Genomic DNA, 20,841 nt, shown 5'->3' on the forward strand with positions numbered 1-20,841 from the left:
ACACACACACACACACACACACACACACACACACACTGCCCAGAAGGTAAGTCTGTGGAGGGGAAGGGGCATGGGGGAAGGAAGGGGCATGGGGGAGGGGGGTCAGATTGAGATGCCCACAGTGAGGGAGGGAGTGGGGCAGAGGCAGGAGCAGGGTCTGGGGTGAATGGGGTCCTGGGGTGGGTTGTGGGATGGTCAGAGCCCAGGCAGCTCATCCAGGGGAGGGACTCTTGCTGAGGCGTGCACCCTGGCAGAGGCATGGAGGACATGCACCCCCCAGATCTGTGTGCAGTGGGGAGGCGGGCTGCCATTGCAGGCTGGGGCTCTGCACCCCACTGCTGCTGCCTCAGGAGCTGCGCAACACACTGTGCCTGCAGCTGCCGGACTGTATGTAGGCTGTGGCTGCGTGCCTGTGCATGTCTCCTGCTGCAGCCACCTGGAGCTCATGTTTGGCCTGCCCTGTGGCCCTTTGTGCTGCCATCACTGCCCTGCATTTGGGGGGACTAAGCCTTATTAGCCTGGACCTTCCACTGCCTATTACCTGTGTGCACAGGTTACATTTTTTACGTGATCAGGCCTCTAGAAACACTTTATAGCTATAACATAACACGACTGCTTTTAAAATGGCCAAAAAATTAACCCTTGTCAAATGAGGTATTAGGTGAAGGTGCTCTAAAGCAGTCTTAGACAACTTGTATTTCCTCCAGGGTTATTTTTTCCATGTTTTGCAAGGCTGTCAGTGGGGGAGAAAGGGAGAGGGGAAAGGGGAAAGGTAGGGAGCAGCAGGCAGCTGCCAGTTGGACCTGGCCTGGCAAGAGCTGGAGTGAAGGTGGGGTGCAATGGAGCCCCCTCACCTCAGAGGCTGAGCCTGGTTCCCCACAATACCCCAGTCGGGGTAGCTGGGGGGAGGGCCCAAGGTGAGGGGGCTCTGTTCCACCCTGCCCCACCCCCTCCAGCACAGCCAGGCCAAATCCAGCTAGCAGCTGCCTGCTGCACCCTTCTTCTCCCCAACCTTCCCCAGCTGACAATCCCAGAGCTGGGGAGTGGGGAGCAGGGCCAGAGAGGGGCAGTTCCACCAGTCTCCTTGGAGGCTGATGGAGTGCCCCCACCTGCTGGCCAGTGCTACTGCAGGCAGGCTCAAGCCCCAAGTGAACATCTGTTGGGCCGGGGGAGGGGGAGGGAGAGGGGGAGCTTTAACTCATGGCGCTTTGTATAAAACACCAGGAGTTTGAGTGGAGCCCCTAAACATCTGTAGGCACCCACTGACTAATCTGGAGAGAAACCTGCTACCCATCAGGGCTACATTCAGATGTAGCAGCATAAAGGCACAGTCAAGGTTGTTTGGGAGACCATGACTGCAGTTTATGTAGTTTCCACTGTGGTTTCTTTGAGTCTGTTTGCATGAAGTTAAGTAGACACTTGACTGTCAATTTCTTAGCTAAATATTTCCTACATATTTTGAAGAAAGTTACCTTACAGCTTCTTAAGGAGTTTGTAGTGGCAGCAAGATTTAACTTAGTCTACTTTCCAATCAACAAGTTTGTTTGTTTTTTTTAATTTGGAGACATATAAGTAGCTTGGGAAACTATGCTAACTTAGGTTTGAAATGCCTCTAGCATGTCTAAATCAAACACAATTTGATCTTATTTATTAGAGTGACCACATCCACTCAGATGTACTCATATACTCAATATAATATGAAAAAGCTACTTAAAAACTTCTTTTCTCTTTAATACCTGCCTTTATTGCACAGAAGAAATACCAGGAGTTGAAAAGTGCTTTCTTTAAGTGGGGCACAGAATGGCATGTCAGCTTCGTGAAGGGCAATTAGATGTCTGTATTTTATGCATAAAATAATATTTAATCCACTTGAGCACATTCTGTGTAATGAAAGTATTGACAATTGGGCATTTTCTGTTACAGGAGGTTGATATGTTCAAGTCTTGTCAAGAAAGAATGAGAAAACTTGCAGAAAGAATTGACCAACAACTGGGGTAACTATTTTTATTAAAAGCCTATTTTAGACAGGAGAAAACTGAATTCAGCATTAGCCAATATCTTTAAGCCAGAATGAACATAGCAAAGGCAAAATAAGAGTCTTATTATTGTGCCAGCTGCTGGGGTGTCTCCACCTCCATTTCTAGGTAATAAGAGGAGGCACATGCCCAGTACCGTGCAAGACTAAGCCATAAGTGCTGATGAGTCATCTGATCCCCTCTCCCTGAGCACTCTCCCAAAACATCCCTTCTCCCTTTTGATCCGTCTTCTACACTCTGTCACCAGACTTGCAAGCCTCTTCAGAGGCTATTTATTCTCTGCATGCAGGAAAGCAAGTAAGAGATAGATCTTTATTGCCTGCCTTATAAGAAGTGTTACATTTATGCAAGGATGTATTCACAGATATAAAGAAACAGTTTCTGTTCAGTTACATGATTTAAAAGCTTTGAGAGGCTGGCACCACATCGGTAGAATAACTGAAGGTCTAAGTCTGAAAATGCCATGAATTGACCTCCCATGAAAGCAACCTGTGTGATCAGAATTCTGCGTCTGGCACACAGTAACAGCCCCAACGTAGTAAACACCATATTTTCTCTTATACAATGCATCCCAGAATCAGGTACATACCTGGTCTGTGAGAGACAGAATGAAGAAAAAGGATTTTTCCTTGAAAATACTGGTAAGTATTAGTAACTACAGAGACCAGCAAGCTCACTGTGCTTCTCCTTGTGGTGCATCACTCTTTCCAACCCCAGATAGATACAGAAACTGTTATTACCATATTTCCTTGCTTATAATGTACACCCCAATTTCCAGCAGCTGAGTTTTGGGAAAAGACATGTGTTATATGCAAAAAAAATGGAAGATTTTCTGTGAGCTGACCCTTGAGGCATCTTGATGCCCATCTTGCTGGGGTCCTCTGATCCCAGCAGTTTTTCCTGTCTAAGTGCAGGGGCTGGACCTGATGATCTGTAAGGTCCCTTCCAACCCCTAACAACTATGAAACTATGAAACCTTTGAACAAGAATGTAACTTAGTTTCAAAAGTCATACAGAACCTGAACTCCCCTATTTAAAATGAGAATCATAAGTATTATGGCTAAACTATGCAAATATGCCTGCCATATTGCAGTAAAATTATGAATTATATTTTAATTACTATACTCAATTCAAAGGGGAAATTAATTATTAATGAACCTCTGATTGAAATAGATCTTCATATATATGAAATCTCAGTAAATTATTATTACATTAATATGGATTTATTTAAATAGATATATTGATGAATCAAATTTTATGGGAGTTTTGTTGCAATGTATCATTATTTTAGTGTATTAAGATATTTTAATAAACTATTCTAGAACAATTCATACTGATTAGAAGGTTATCCAATCAGTCACTTCCTTTAGCTACTCAGGACTGCCAGGGATGAAAAATTAATCTGCATGTTTTCTAGAGCTATGCAAAGCTTCAGTCCCTGAGTTGATTTGGCAGAGATTCGGCCCAATTCAGTGGCTGAATATCTGAATCCAAACTGAATCAGAGGACCCTTAAATCTGTCCGAATTGAATTGGAACCCTCCAGATAGATTTGGAGAGATTTGGAAAGATTCAGCGATTCAGACAGACACAACTTTAAATGTTTTTTCTACATACCTCTAGGTAACAGGTGGCTTGTGAATGCTATAATGCTGGGGTGCATGGAGTGTCCCACAGACACACGGGGGGCTCCCCAGTGTGCTCAGCAGCAGACCTGGAAGTGGACCAGAAGCACTTCCAATCCACTTCCAGGTCCGCCGGAGAGTGCGCAGAGTGGGCTCCCACCCACACCCTGCTGGCTCGGCAACTGGTGCCTCCTGGGTCTGGGGTGGGGCACCCAGAGTCCTCCTGTGGCCGATCGCTGAGCTGGAGGGGGTTGGGAGAGGGGCCTCCAGTGTGCACTTCCAGGTTCACTGTTGAATACATGGAGGGCCCCCCACCCCGTGCTCCTGTGGGACGCTCCATGTGCCTCAGCATTGCAGCAATCACAAGCTGCACCTGCTACCTCAAGGTATGTAGAAAAAACTTTTAAAGCTGTGTCTATGTCTGCATCGCTGATTGTATGAATCAGCATCTAATCTTTAGATTTGGATTCAGATGAACCAAATCAGGGACAGTGATCCAAATCAACAAATCGAATCACTGTCCCTGATTCAGGCCAAATCCAAATCCAAATCCAAATCGAATAGGGGCCACTTCACACCCCCCTAATGTTTTCCCTTACAACATCAAAGGGAGATGAAACCTGAGACTATAATGATAGAGTCACAGAAAGAATCACTACAGGCACCTCCCTGCTTGACTGGATCAGACAGCTTGGGCCAAGCTAGCCCACTCACTCTGCGAAGAGGGGTTTGCAGGGGAGGTGCAAAACATCCTGGGATGCTGGGGGACTGTGAGTTAACTTGAATTTGGAGGGGATCTGGGAACAGAAGTTCAAATAATTGATTTAACCTAAATCAGTTAAGTTTGATACTACATCCATCCAAGTTTATCTTAAACTGGTTTTAACCATTTTGAAAGCAGTTTATGAGCACTAAACTTCTGTTGTGTTACAGATTTGAACTGGTTTCCAATCACTTTATGTGTAATTTCTATCCCTAGCCCAGAGGTTAAGTGGTAAGCTAAGAGCAACTCCTGGACCTGCTCGTTCTCTGAATGCTCTATAACTCAATGGTTATGCAGTATGTGTGTAGTCTATGTGCCACTGAGCAGAATATCAAGGGACTGTATCAGCAAGCATGTAGAAGTCAGGCCTTAAGGAACTGGGATGAAAAGAACCAGTGAGTTGGTGCAAAAGTAAATGCTGATGAAAGACAGATTTTATTTTCAAATAATTTGTTCTTTGCAGTATCAACAGAGATGCTCAACATGCACTGGAGAGAGATCTCTCTGATAAAAGCTCAGCCCATTTTATTGATGAGAAGTGTTATAATCTTAGGAACACATCAGACAGCATCAAATTCTACCATGGAATAGAAAAAATAGATGGCACGTAAGTCTAATTAGCTATTGTATCCTTTCCTCTCACATTCCAGCAGCCCATGGAGGTAGGGAAAACTTCTGGTTAATTTTTACCACAACTCCCACTTTGTCTTTCTTGGAAGCCTTTGGGAGTTCAATAATTTATGGTTCCTGCACAATATTTAGCTTATAGCAAGCCTTATTTTTCCATCTAGGACTTTCTTTTACTGCTATACAAAACTTTGCCTCTGTGCCTTGAAGGATTCCTGCAGCCTTTCCTAAAAACTAATCAAAGAAAAACTCAGCTGAAACAGTGTGCGATTGAGGAGTATTTGGGTCAAAACCATGGTGTCACAAACCAAGCTCCTTGGAGTGGTCCAGAGTTACATGAGAATTAGGCCTCCACATTTGTCAGAAATGTTTAAGCCTTTCCATTATACTGGCATTATTGAGAATGTTCACAATAGCTCTGCCTTTATCGTCTGATCTGGATTTCCTGTTTTAGTAAGTTATTAAAACATATTGTCTTGACCTGCTGGTGAGAAAATGACTGATAACCAAGGGGAGCAATGAGGGTAAGCATACACATACAACTGTCTTAAAAACTACAGAAGAAAAATAAATGTATGCAGTGTTTGTTGTACTAATATTGTATTGCTGCTTGATTAGTTAGCAATACAGCACTATGCAGGATGGTGACTCCACTTCAGACTTTAGAACGGCAGTAAGCGTTAATTATGAGGGTCTGTTTTTTCAGAGGGAAAGTCAGTATCGTTTTTCATTAAGGCCTCACCTCACTTCAAGACTATAATGAAGGCATATCTCAGGTGGTATCTGGTAGGCATTCTGCTAGGACTGATAGTGAACAAGAATTCTTTAGCCAACAGAGGTACAAAGCAGCCCAAAATGTAGAAGCCTTGCAATCCTGGGACCAACCAGGCTGACCACTTTTCTTGTGTTGCTCCCTGTTACCAGAGCACGTAGTACATCCAGCACAGCCATTTCTCATTAGTGTTTTATTGAAATTGCCATCACGTTAGGGTATGTCTACTGTAATCAGGAGCATGGCAGGTACTTTATGCCTGAACCATTCAGCAGAGTGAACCAGATTATCTAGAGTGGGAAAACAACCTTTTCAATAAATCAAGAAACTCAGAGACTTCAGAATCAGACCTTCTAGGAAATCTGTTTTTATGGTAAGATGTATAATCCTATTGGGATGCATGATGGCAGAAAGAAAATAGAGAAGATCTTGGCTGGAAGCAGCAAGCAGGGGCAGTTCAAGCAATCATGCTTTTAAATTCTAAACTTACACCTTTACAATGCCGATTAATGCATTTCACTGTGACATCATGTTGTGCGAGTTATTTTTTTCAAGACAACTGCCTAAATTTATGGTGGCATTGGGGCAGTTTAGCTTTCAGTAACAAGAGCTTTCAAGTCCTCTCACCTGGTAAGTTTATTGTGTTTGATCTGAGGGAGAGAAACCTTACAGAAAATCAAAAATATCCATGGACAAAACAAACATTGGCAAAGATCACATTTTACTTGTGCAGGTGTTACCTTTCAGCCCTAATGTTCAGCTAAAATATTAAACAAAGCAAGTAGTAAAAATCTAGAACTAGTAAGCAGTTCTTTAACAGTTTAGTTTCAAACACTTTAGAGGAAGATCAGGTCTACATCACAGGTCTTTGTACATTTTTTACCCTATTTTTGTTGATGGGGAAAAATAATCAAGTTAGCTGAGAAGTCTATTCAAAAAGTAAACTGGAAAGCAGGCAATAGTGCAAGATGCATCCTTTTTCATGCTGAATATCTAGATTAGCTTTTACTACTTACAGTTCCAAAACACCTGCAGCATTTGGGCTGTTAATATGGAGTTAGCAAAATAGGTTGCAGCTGCAAATCAGTTTTAATGCCCAGCTTGGGCTTTGTTGGTGCCCTGTTACTCCTTAGATATGCTTTTAATTAGACTGAATAAGTTTTCCCACGGAGGGATTTAGAAAACACACCTTACAGATTGCCTGGTAGGCATTCCTGTCTGTTTTCTAATGAAAAGAAGAATGAATCACCCTGAAATGTTGGGAGATGCCCTCAGTAAGGAAGCAAAACTAATCTCTTTGCTAACAAATTAATGCTGGAAACACAAAAGAGCACTAAAATAGAGCTTTTGTGGATGAGAGGACTGACTGAAATGACCCATAGAAGATATTTGCGGTTGGGGTGGAGGGAGGTCACTATCCAAATGAGGGGCTGGGCATGCTGAAAATTCACTTCTCAAGCACAGTGGTTGTTTGGATACTGAACGTTAACCCACAGTCTTGTTCTGACTTATCCCTTACATGCCTGTGGATTGTTGGCCAGCAGCCATACCAAAATCTAGACACCATCTAGGACATAATGTCCCAGCAGTCCTAAAGGCATGACTGCAGTGCACACAGCTTGGGAAGAAGAGCTCAAGTCAGGAAAAGTTGAAGCTGCAAATTTAGAGCCACACGGATGTGGTGATGTTTGAAATGGGATTCTGGTGCATCCCACAATGAGAATTCAGGCCAGTTGTGAAGTATGGATGACGAACCAAGCCTTCACTGATTCTGGGCATGTGCAACAAATTGCAAAAAGACGAGCAATGGGTGCCTGTCTTTTGGCTCAAAGTAGCCCCTTGCAACATGTTTGTAAGCAATATCCAAGGACCTTACAAATATTAGAGTTTATCCCCAGACCCTTTGCAGTGAGGGGGATTGTGTTGTTCTAATGTTAGTTGTGGGGAACCAAAGCACTGGGGGATTCATTAATTAACCCAAGATCACACAGAAAATTCGTAGTAGAGCTGGGAATTGAACGTACAGGCAACCCCCATTTAGTGCTCTTAATTGGTTCCCGAGAAACCGAGAGCTAAGCAGAAATAGTGCTAAGTGAAACTGAAAGTTTTGACCAACCAAGATGGCAACTGTCAGCATTATAACAAAACCTGCTGAGCGCTAAGTGGAATCAGGTATGAATGTAACATGAGTGCTATAGCAAAATAATGCTGTTTCACTTAGCGCTAAGTGGGGGTTGCCTGTACTTCTGAATCCATGGTCAGAGTCTTAAGTACAGTACCCTTGGTTCCTCCTTTAAGTAGGGGTACTGGTAGATCTGTATGTTACACACTAACCTATAGTGCTTACCCCAAGATTTAGGGCCAGTCTTCTCCAGCTTCTCTAGGAAAGGGTTTATGGAATAAGCATCTTTTTTACGAACTCTTTCTTGTGCTCCCTGGCTAGCTTGATCTTGCATGTCCTCCACCTCTGACACACAGTTTAGCCTCCTGCTCTAGGATCCAACAAGAGAAAGTTGGTAGAAACAAAGCAAGATCCTCTGCCCTGGACAAAATGGGCCAAGTTCCAAGTGGGCTACACCAGATGTAAGCTTAGAGCATGAGATGCACCTGGTAAAGAGAAGGGTTGGAATAGAATGCTGACATGCAGGCCTGAGGTTGAAAAATTGCACTTTTGTGCCTAAGTACATGGAAGAAACTATGCAAGAATAGGTAATTCTTTAAGAAGCAAAACCAAAACAAACTTACCCTGGTAAAAATGCCAAGGGCACTGAGACCTTCAGTTGCCAGCCATACAAGTATTGTTGCTAGAAAAGTAAAATTTATTTGGGTGTTAATGTACATCACTCTTCCAACTTCCAGGAAAATATGTTTTTCATTCCTCCTCCTGGCTATTCTAATTTTAAATCCTCCTTTCCTCTAATTCTGACCTGTACATCAAGCCTGTACAGCCTTGTTATGCACCAAAATCTCCTTTGTATGCTGCTCACTTTCATATCTTTCTGTACTTTTACAAGACAATTCATCTCTACAACATTTATTTGTTTAAAGTACATCAGCAAATGGATTAATCTAACTTGAGAACCCTGTAATTTTATCTTTTATGTATTTTGTGCAAAAAATCTGCTAGAATCCTATGAAGCAGTAGGTCTGCTGAAACTTTGTTCATTGGCGATTAAAACACTTTTCTGTGCTTCACACACAGACTGGCTTATGGGAAATAATAAAACAATATATGGAACCCGCACAATTAAGTTGAAGTATTGATTATAAAATTTATCAATGCTTTTCAGCTGTAATTGAATGAAAGTCTCAGTTCAGCTGAGGACTTTGATTTCTTTTTCATTTGATTCCAATTGTTTCCCTCCAGTGTTTCAGTTCCTCAGACATGGGCAAAGTTCAGTGATGACAACATCAGGAACTCCCAGAATGCACGGGCCAACTCCACCAAACTCTGCGAAGAAATGGAGAATGTGCTAGAGAACACATCTGAGGAAATGTGGAAACAATACACTGATACCAACCTGGCTTTTGATCATCGCATTTCTGAAATAGGTGATATCAAAAACAAACTGCAAGCACATCTGGCTAAGGTAAGAAAGCAAAAGTAGTGTACAAACAATACTAGGAGATCCATTACAGGAAGATCTGGAGAATTTCTTCTGGAGTTTTAAACCTTCACCAAAAAGCATCTTGAGGTGACCTTACCAAATGTTGCAGTTTTACTGGACTTTACCAAGTGGGATTTACAAAGAGTGGGCTAGAACTAAATTAAAAACCCATTAACCAAACATATACCTCTGCCAGGATCGCTCCCATGCCTGGCATTGACTTGTGACATATTTAATTTAATGTAAACTAGCAAAAAAAAAGAGCTGCACCTGAGCTGTCCTCCTCCTCTTCTCTCACTGATATTCAGTTCCCATTGCAAACAAGAATAGTCACAATGCAAATTTTGTTTATGGCTTTGTGGCACAGTAAAAACTCATTTCACTGTGATACTAAGCTCAGTGAGCCAGGAACAAAGTCTGTGAAGAGCTTAGTATCACAGTGAAATGAGTTTCTACTTTACTACAAAGCTATAGACAACATCTGCATTGTGACTATTCCTGTTTTCAATATAAACTGGATATTAGTGAGAGAGGAACTCAAGGACAGCTCCTTTTTAACTAATTTACATTAAAGTAAATAATGTATTTACTTCAGGCATGGCAGAGGTCCTGGCAGAGTATGTTTGGTTAATGGGTTTTAATTTAGTGTTGTTATTGATGAGTTAATTTCAGAGGCCAGACAAAGAGAAATTATCAACAATTTTACCAGCAACAGCACATTTTCCATAGTTTGGGAGAAGAAGATTTTAACAGGGCAATTTTGCTTTGAAGCAACAAGGTGATAGTCCACAGAAAACATTTATTTAAAATTAAGTACTTTCAATTTTAATCAGTCTTGAGGAAAATGAGAATTCTGTATAAGCAAAAAAACTCACAGCCAAGGAAAGCTTTACTTTTAAAGTTTTCTTTAATTTTATATCTAGGACAAGGAAAATAGAGAAGGAAGAATGACACACTAAGCACTAGACTTTCCTCAGCCTTCTAACTTTTTGCCCACATAATTCCTAGTGACAGTTGGTCTATGCAAAAACGGTTAATGTGAACATCTTCTACAGAATGTAATTTTAAAGGAGGATGGCTATCTAGTAACAAAAACAAACATTTGCTCACTGACAGATCCCCTGATCAATCCATTTTTATTTTCTTGGAGATTCACCTTTGACTTGCATAACATCTTCCTAGGCCTAAATGCTCTCTCATGCAACTCCAGACATTTACAGCTTTTTAATTCACTTGAACGATTTAATTTGTCAATGTTTTATGAATAATATAATTCAGAAACTGAATCATTTAAAAAAGCAATACTTCCTCATTAAAAATACATTTTGAATTTTTGCAAAAGAAAAGCTGATTATGTAACAGCAAGCTGAGACATAAATTTTCTGTTCAGGAAGCACTTTATTGCACAGCTGTCTTCATGCTACTCAAACCACGGATGGTATCTGAATAGGCATTTTTGTATTAACTCCATCTTTATTCGCTTAGCAGTAATTCTTTCACTATTAGGAAGTGACCTAAGATTATTAGTAGAGCAGTGGAAACGTGGAATAAATCAACAAGAGGTGCTGTCCTGGTACTGGCAGATGCATGTGAGATGACTCTTAACTTATCTAAACTCTCTTGCTAGCTTTCATATACCTTCAATTAAAAAGGTCTCCTTTTCTTGCAGAGAAAACAATTTCTCCTGTTTGTTTCTGTATATATTTGGAAGAAATAGATTGCCCCCACACCCAGTACTATTTTCCTTAAGTAGCTTAACATTATCATCTTATTATCAGGAGCTGAAGCTGTGAAGTTAATATGCATTAATTAAAACATACTGCACCCACATGTGGATGCTCTCATTCAGAAATAAAATGTTTGGAGCACTATAGCTTATAAGTCAGCAAAACAAACTAAGGTCGCTTACTTCTGAATGAGAGCGTCTACATTATGAGCATTAACTGCACACCTCCACTGGATTTGTGTTTTACTTTCCTGAGTTTCAGTCCTTTCCTGAATCTAAATAAACTCATAGGATATAAGGTAGTTAGGGTGTATGTGTGGGGGTATAAAGTGCCTTGTAGATATACAATCTGATATCAATGACTTGATTGGGGAATTTATCCTAGGGTGAGAGGGGTGTGGCTAGACAACCTTTTACTCTTGGGATACATCAGATATATATGTTAAAAGTGGGATGGAAACAAAACAACACAAGATTTTTTTTAAAACAGTAATTTATTAAACTGATTTGATTCTCTGTGGTACTATTGCACGTTTCAGTATCTTGCCATAATGAAAGATGGAGAAATTAACATTCAATTTTACATAAAGAAGTCACTGATTTGTATATGGCAGTAAGTTAAGTCTGCAAAGACCCTTGAAAATGGCACTTATTTTTCTTTCCATTAAGATTGTTTCTGCTCTAAATACTGCATTACCAAAACTTGGTGAGATAATACTTTTGATCCACGACTGAAAGGCTGGCAAGTGAGACTTACCAGATACCATATTGTATAGATTTTTTTTCCTAAAAAGATCCATAACAATCACAAGCAACTTATATGCAGAGTTGAACAATTCTTAGACGAATAAAGGACTACTGTATGGAGTGGAGCAGATGACCCTATGTGACACCCTCAAAGGCCAGCCAGTGTGGTTCTTAAGGGTGTCAGTATTATCTGTGTGGCCCACTCTTAAAAGTGTTACATCGGCTCATCTCCTCACTGCCACCATATAATTTACTCACCCTTTTACAAAAGGTCAGATCTGAGCCAATACCTGCAAGTAACAACGGTGCAATCAGAATCACTCACTGTCTCCTTCATCACATCTATGAGAAACTTTTTAAAAAATTGGCTTTTGAACCCCTAAAACCAAGGACACTAACATAAGAGCCATTTCTGATATATAAATGGCTAGTGAACAGAACAGTTTCCTCTGGCATCTTAAACCAATAAATGGTAAATGCAAGGGAGGGTATTGACTAGGGGATAGGTCACTCTAGAGATCTCCAGTTGAGTACTCTCCCTGTATAGCATCCACCTCTGCCACAGTCACAGACAGGATACTGGGCTAGATTGACCTGACCTAGTAAGGCACTTCTTATACTATCTTCGTACCAGTCATTTTCAATCAGTAAGCGATGGTACAAAATGACAGCTACTAAGACTTAAGGCTAAGCCAAAACGTCCCATTTCCTTTGTTCTCCCATGGGCTATGAATATCCTGAAAAGCTCTTCTTTAAGTCATGATTGTATATGTTCAAAATCCATCTCTTTCCAAGTCTTTTTTTGCATTCATATTTCAAATGATGAATGCCACCTTGTTTTCTGTGCCAAATTCCTAATTAAGCAAGCTGGCTTCAGAAAATGGAGAGGAGAATGTGCTTTGAAAAGGTCTGTTACCTTGGATATCTAGAAAAAGTTATTTATTTAAAGAGTTATTTATTTAATGAGGTCTGGAACCCAGTTCTGAATGCGAGACATTTTTCTGATCTGTGAAGCAGCAAAATCTCTTCCAGATTAAAAAAAACAAAAAAACAAAACCCATGATGCTGACAGAGAGAAGAGGGAAAAATTACCCGATAGGGAAAGTACCATGAAAGTGGAGATGATGGTCCATACAACTAATACTTTGGTGCGGCATGGGGTTTGTGTTCTGCTTTTTATCACTCATTTAAAGAGTGGTCAGTTAGCAAAAATTAAGAGCCACAGAGACCTTTAGTTGCACAACCCATCGCCTACTGTGTGCTTTTTAAAAACAGTTCTGCCTTGAACATACTTCGTGGACTTCATATGGTGGCTCTGGAACTACTATGGTTTCTTTTGGAACTAAACTTTTTGCACAAACTGATCTAATTATATTTACAAACTCTTGGATCCATGCATAATGCCACTGTGTGATTGACAGTGTGGTAGTGACTATGCTGTATGCTGTGGTTAATACACAAAGGCCACGTCCCCACGAGAGGGAACGTGTGGCTTGCAGTGCCTGAAAGCCTTTTGAGGAGCCATGAAATGCATGCGGCACTCATGATTCCATTTGCCATTCTGTATATTTGCAGTATGGCAGCAAAATTAGGTACCTGGAAACAGCACTATCTAAAAAAACTATGGCAGAAAAAAGTGGTGCAGCGTATATGGCTGCAGTATGCACTGTCCAAAACCAGAGGCTGGCCTGTCAAAGTCATGCCCCGGCTGCCAGCTGGGCTCCGAGCGGCCCGATTACTGCTGCTGCCACCCAGGGAGGCCCCCAGAACCCCAGGTAAAGCTGTTGGAGCCAGCCCAGGTGCTTGCCCCAGCCTCCCCTACCCACCAGAGCAATTTGCTGTGTGCCAGAGTGCACGTGCAGGGGCACACCCAGGGACAACTAGCAGCAGCACAAATACGTGCCACTGCTAGTTGTCCCTGGGGAAATGCACATTCTCACTCATGGAGACACAACACCCAGAGTAACTGTACTTTTAATGTTTCTTCTATCCTGAAAATTTTTTATTAATTTGGTTTATTACCTACACATATTACAGGGAATACCAATGAAAAAATCTCAAGCTAGTAAACATGAATGGCACCTATAGTAACTTTTTTCTCCAGTTAATCTAAAAAGTAAATTTCATATAGAAAGTCTATTTTCCTTTTGCTCTTTAAAATGTTTAACTTTCATGTCATAGTCTTTTATTTACGTTACTTGGTCATGACATGGTGTTTTCTGCCTACTTTTGTCTTGTGGTTTCTCACTAAGGCAAAATGCCACACCTCATCTACACATGTACAGAATGTTGCCCATATGGTTAACAGGTCAGTAGAACTGACCCTGGACATGAACACTGTGAACTGTTTTACAATTCAGTATGTGTGCAAAAGCAGAACCAATTGCTCTGCGAGGATGTGGGGGACAGTACAGGAACGGAAGCTCAACTTCCATTTTGAAGGTTGCAGTTTGCACCAGGCCCTGGTTGCTACATTGGATATGTAATATTTAAATAAAAACAACCTATGTTTTAAATACAAACTGTTTTTCCTCTGATAAGAAGAATAGCAAAGTGGGAATGGCTCTTTCTAGGAAAGCCATAGGACCACGAGACTGGAAATAACATCATTAAATGCTTTTTTGTTTACTGTAGTCACCTTTTTGATGCCTAATCTTACAGGAATGATCACAGGTTCACATGGTCTTAAGAAGGACTCTAGAGAATCTGCTGGTTTGAGTCTCAAGTAGAGAGTTGTTCTTGTAGGTTGTAAGCCATGTACATCAACTTCAGTGGGCTTACTCGTATGAATATGCACACTGCAACCAACTAGGAGCAAGAAACTGGTCTTTAAAGCTGTTTTTGCTATTCTTTCCTATTTCTGCCTTTGCTAGTTTCTTTTTTTGTGGATGCATCTACCTGTGCGCTTTACTGTGGAGCTGACTAATTAGCTCTGTAATAAAGTGTCACTGTCTACATGAGTGCTGGTATTAGGGTGCAGTAGATGAATTAACTCTCTAATAAGATAGTTCTAAATTGAAAGATAGTCCTGAACTGAAGTTAAAGGGATTAACTATCTAATAGGATAGCCCTGTTGGGGACAGTATTTTCTTATGGTCCCCATTCTTATGGTGGAGTAATCAACTCCACTGAAATGCTTGTGTAGATGGTGACCAGGGCTGGCTGGGGCAGGAGGGTGCAAAAGTGTGGGGGCTGCCTCCTACTTAACCCCATACTTTAGCACCTTTGTGCCCCAGCCAGCCCCTCTACCACCTGGTGCTGGTACCTGGAGTCTGGGGTTGACTCCCCAGGCTCCCTGCCTACCTTGGGATGCTTTGCCCTGGCTCTAACTGCTGCAGTCCTAGGTACACATCCAGACACTGTGCCCAGAAGCAGCTGACTCTAGCCAGAGTTTATCCCTGTGGACGGCACTAGAGTTTATCCCTGTGAATTAATTGAATATTTAGATGCACCCTGTGAGACAAAGACTGAGACTGATGATCTTCCTTATTTAGCCTTACTCACCTGGAATATGCTGAAGTAATACACAGGATTTGGCTCCATGTAATGTAATTCCACCTGGAATCTGTGTCCAGGTCTGAAGTTTGCATCCCAACTTACTATCTCATTATGTAGCCTCCTTCTCTTCCCTATATTTCAGTGGCAATCTTTTCACTGGTCCCTATTCTGAAAACTTCTCTGCACTGTTCCCTGGAAATTGATATCAGGCCCATGATGCTTAATTCTAGCCTTACTGAAGACAATAGCAGTTTTACTACTGAATGTGGCAGCTGAAAACTGAGCTTTCTATGTCCTTTTGAAAGAGTAGCATGCTTGCATTTCTAAAACAAAATTCAGGAAAATAACAAAACTCTCCTGGTCTCTTGAATATTTAGATTATTCTCCCTATTCTAGATTACCTTGTTGAAAGACAACCAGATCTACACATGGGTTTCCATAAGGAGGCCTCTTTCACTGAGTGACTGTAATTTTTTACACAAGGATGATTCTTTCCTGTTTTATTGCTGTCAAGCAGTGTGCCAAACATTTTGTCAGGAACTTACTCATCAGTGACATAATGTCTCCATCTCTGGCATCTATTAGGCAATAAATTATACAAGACTCAGGGTAATGACTCCACACGAGAGCCCAGCTGTATTTGTAAGTATTTGGTCTCCTCCAACAGTGCTAGTATATTACTGTTTTCTTTAGTCTATGCAAAATCCCTTGCGCCTTCACTCTTGGATCATGAAATGTAATTTAAAGATGGATTATAAAATCCTGATTCTTTATTCCAAGCAACTGGGGTTCTGTCACAGACTTCAGCCTAAGTAGGATCATATCATAGCAGTGCAGCCACCCATGCTTTCCATCTGGGCATGTTTAAAAAAAAAAAAAAAAAAAAAAAGACTTCACAGTGTTTACCTTAATCCTATCCACTGCACAGTCCTTTTGCTGTAATGTCAAGGAAAGTATCAAAGAACTTTTAGTTGTGTGCATTTGAAAATATATTTGATACAGTTCTCTAGACACTACAGAAGGAAAAAACTATTGGACAAAGGGAACAGTCTCCCTTCAGTTGCTCTGTCCTCCCAGGTGGTTCACTGTGGAGCTGCATGTAGAATTGTCCCTCCTCCATCCCATCTGGTTCTCTGCTGCAGAACTAAAAACCTTTATGCATCTCGCATGTGAATTGAGCATCCAAGCCAGCATTACCAAAGACTCAGAAGAATGCTTGTTTTCAGTTATTCCCACTTTCCTTCCTACGTGCAAGAGTTTACTGTCCTTAGGGATAGGTGATGTGGGTGACCGCCCAGGGTGCCGTGGTTAGGGGGTGACACATGCACACGCACACACACACACACACATACACACCCCTGCATTCACCGCAGGGCTCTTCCCCCTCCCCAGCCAATTCCTTCCCCCGGCAGGAGAAGCTAGCCCAGCCCAGCCTGCCCCCCACTTCCAGCCACTGCTCAGGAGGAGCCAGGCCAGGCAGTGCAGGAAACAGTAGCAGTGCCTGCCCATCTGCCTGCCTGGAGCACCATGGTGCTCTGCCTCCCCACTAGACTGCGCCATGTGCCCCAAACCCTCCCTAGGCTTCCTGGCTTTTCCTACAGCACGGCTGCTGATTTTGGGGGGAGGGGGATGGGACAGGACACCAAAATACAAGTTCACCCAGAGCATCATTTTCCCTAAAGCGTCCAGCTGCTGTTCCGATCTCTGGCTCCCTCTTTACATCTTGGGCATAGGCATGTCACAGATCATCTTCCCTGCTAGTACTCCAGACCTGAAGCATGGAAGTCATTCTCACTGCAAGACTGATGAAAGGACTTGAAATCATGCCTTACAAGAAGCTCTGTCTGTTTAGTATATCAAAGAGAAGGCTAACGGGTGACTTGATAAATCTTTAAGTTCTGTCATGACAAAGAAAAATGTAACAATAGGTCGGTCTCCAATCTAACACAACAAGGTTATAATAAGAGCTGATCACTGAAAGTTGAAGCCAGATAGACAAATTCAGATTGGAAATAAACTCCTCATTGTCCTCAGTGAGGGAAATTTACCACTGCAACAACTTTGTAGGGCAGGGGCTGGCAACCTATGGCACACATGCCAAATCTGGCTCATCAGATTATTGGATCTAGCTTGCAGAGTGGAGGATTTGGTTGCCTGGCAGTGGGAACTTTGCATTTCTGTTTAAAATCCACTAAGTTTATCTATGTTTCTGCAAGTGCACCAGGAGGCAGGTCTGTGGCAGGTATTTATGGGTTTGGACTGGAATTTCAGGTTCTGAATAGAAAATAGAGCCCAGAAAATATACTGCAGAACAGTGGTTCTCAACCTTTTTAGCCTTCAAGCCCCCCTACACAGCTTTTCTAAATTTTGCATTCACCCCACCTGAGAATCTCTTCGTGAATCTACACGAGATACTTTACTGCACGAGATACTTTACTACTGAGATTAATCTACTGTGCAGTAAAGTGTCACCATGTACCCATGTACAGCAGCTACTGCACAGTACATTAGGCTAATGCATCATTTTCTACTATCTGTAAATATAAATTTGCTCCTGGTCAGCCACACCAGCAGGGGGCCACAGGGGACGGGGGAGTTCTCTGTCCCTGGTCCTGGCACTGCTCAGCTCCCAGCTCTGCCCAGGAGCTGAGACCCAATCAGCACTGGGACGGGGCCGTTCTCTGCTTCCCCCCCTCTCCCCACATCCAGGCAGTGTGTTGCCCCCAGCTCCCCATAGGAGGTGGTAGCCAAGCAGCGCCAGGACTGGGGAGCTCTCTGCTTCCCTGCTCAGCCGGGGGTTGGCTGGTGCTGTCCCACTTGTGGGACAGCTTCCTGGGAGCCCCTGGCTGGGCAGGGATTCCCTGCTCAAGTGGGACAGCTCCAGCCATCCCTCTGCTGGACAGGGAATCCCTGCGCTCCCTAAAGTAAAAATAACGGATAGGGCAGGATGTTTACTTACACTGTTCTCCTAATAAGCAATGTAGTAATCAGTCATAAAAGACAGCAAGTGGCATGTTTACATAGCTCTGAATTTGTAGCAGAACTGAACAACTGATCGTTTCAATGAACAATATACAGGACAGAATGCACAAGACGGAACACCTGCTATATTTTCAGGAATATTAGTAAACCTAAGAAAAGAACCACTCCTGGTCGAACAGATGAAAATTGAGAAGTAATCACTATTTATCTGAGCAGTCCCATGAGTCAGTGAAAGCTTGTGAGCATAAAGATTTCTAAGGAAAATCCTCTATTTTTCGGATGGTGAAACCTGAAGAGCTATATTACTGGCATTCTAGAAAAAAATAATTGTGAGTTGTGTTTACTTGGATATTTTTTCTTTATACTTGTGAAAAAAAAATTGAAAACTAGAAAAGTTCCTTTCTTTCCCTCCAAATAATTGTTTTCTGAAAACAAGAAAATTGATAGATTGTCAGTCAAATATTCCATGGACCAACTGAGTGGAGAAATAAAAAGCCATTCAAAAATATTTAATGGATTTTATACTGAAAAATTCAAAGGGCTCCGGGTTACCTATTTAGATCAATAACAGTTATTACAATGTCACCTTGATATTTCAGGTCAGTTAAAAACTATCAAATAACCAAAAATCGATCTGATAAGGAAGGTTCATAAACTCTTGCGGCTGTTGTTGTGTATTAAGCCACTTACCCTCCAGCTTGTTTAAACAAAATGTTCCATTCCCCACCAAAAATCCCAGAGAGCAAGTAATTTATTTTTAGACAAAGTTGGAGGTTTTCTCTCTTCCTTCTTACACAACAACAGAATATGCTTATGTGGTGGCTAGAAAGAAAAACAAAGGCATGTTGCATTCTTAAGCCTCCTTTCTTTTCTAAGAGGACAGGAAGAGGTTATGCTGCTTCTCATCTACTTTTAGCTTTTACAATAGCTGTGAAATGGGTAACACTTTCCTCTGCAGCTAAAATCAGAAGCTGGACACAATCATCTCATATATTTTCAGATATCCGCTACTTTAGAACCAATCCCCTGAGGCTGACTAGTTAATAACAAGGGCAGGGCCTGAACTCCTCAGTGCTTAAAGAGTACATGAGGTATAAATGAAGATGTATGAAAACACAATAGGGAGGTGGGAGTGGAAGAAATAAGTAGTGAAATGTGTATGACTTTCCCCTTAGCAGTCTCTCCTATTGTGAAAGACTGATATCAGGTTAGATGGACCTGTGGCTGACCCAGTATGGCACTTCTTATAGTCTTATGCTAGTCAGACTGATAGGAGCACAGAATGGGTAATAAACAGCTGTAGGGAACATATGCTTGGTGAGAGCATATGACTCGCCCTCATCTCTAGCATCCACCTTAGAACCTGGTTTATACACATTTTTAAGCACCTTACATCTCAGTCTCTTATGCCTTTACAAATCCATTCTTGACAGTTGGATAAGCAAATAATTTGACATAGTAATACTTGAAACTATTTGGATTAAACTCACAGATGATTAATGACATATGACAAAGTACTATTTTAAAAGTGGGTGCTAGCATAATTAGCTGAAACTTGGCTGGAAAAAACCTGCTTAAATAGGGAAGTGTACATCTTTGTCTAGGAATATGTACATATTAGGCCAGTGCTGACACATTAAGAGAGTAAAGATGAAAATTAAGGCACTTCATACAGTTCTGAACTTTATAAAGTGGGGGCATGGTGGACTAGGGAAGAGAACAGGGCTTTCTCCCTATAAAGAACAATTAGTCCACTGAACTCAGAGGGCTTCTGTTCCCACTTATGTGGGGTAGATCAGCACAACTACTGAGGGTACATAAAGGTAGAGATGGAGCCCATGGGAAAGTCCAGTGCCATAACAGTGAAGCTTGTCACCTGAGCAGCCCGGCTAGCTCAGTTGGTAGAGCATGAGACTCTTAATCTCAGGGTTGTGGGTTTGAGCTCCATGTTGGGCACATGTAATTTTTCGACCTCAATGAGCTAAGGAGAATAGTTGGGGAAGCACTGAGGGGAGGGGAGCCAGGTGTCCAAGGAGAGTGATCACTCTTTAAGAAGACAATGCTCCAAACCCAAAGGGAGGTAATCCCAACACAGATCAAAGGGAGCAGGAGGGCACACAAGCCCCCATGGCTCACCAAAAGCGTCTGGGAATGTCTCCTAGCAAAAAGGGAGGCGTACACCCAATGGAAAGGAGGGGCCATCACCAGGGATGACTATACTGCAGTTGCTCAGGGATGTAGGGGGGCAGTCAGGAAGGCCAAGGCAGAGATGGAACTGGGACGAGCTCCCTGGATTAAGGACAATAAGAAGTCCTTTTTTAAATACATAGGGGGTAAAAAGAAGGTTCCGGGTAATGTGGGGCCCCTGCAGGACACATTAGGAAATTTGGTCATCACACCAGATGACAAAGCCAACATATTCAACCATTTCTTTGTCTCCATTTTCCTAAGCAGGGAC

General features: G+C 42.0%; 1 protein-coding gene and 1 non-coding gene across 2 annotated transcripts in view; both read left to right on the forward strand.

Annotated features, from left to right (window-relative positions):
• TEKT5 (tektin 5) overlaps positions 1–20,841 on the forward strand; it is a 55,943-nt gene that overhangs the window by 8,494 nt on the left and 26,608 nt on the right. The window contains 3 exon segments of the mRNA XM_019507384.1: positions 1,924–1,994; positions 4,887–5,030; positions 9,190–9,412. Coding sequence (XP_019362929.1) covers positions 1,924–1,994; positions 4,887–5,030; positions 9,190–9,412 — 438 coding nt within the window.
• Positions 20,267–20,339, forward strand: TRNAK-CUU. Its single transcript has one exon. It is a non-coding gene; the product is annotated as a tRNA-Lys (tRNA).

The sequence above is a fragment of the Gavialis gangeticus genome, unplaced genomic scaffold (assembly GCF_001723915.1).
Source record: "Gavialis gangeticus isolate Ggan-Ray unplaced genomic scaffold, GavGan_comp1, whole genome shotgun sequence".
NCBI classification, from domain to species: domain Eukaryota; kingdom Metazoa; phylum Chordata; order Crocodylia; family Gavialidae; genus Gavialis; species Gavialis gangeticus.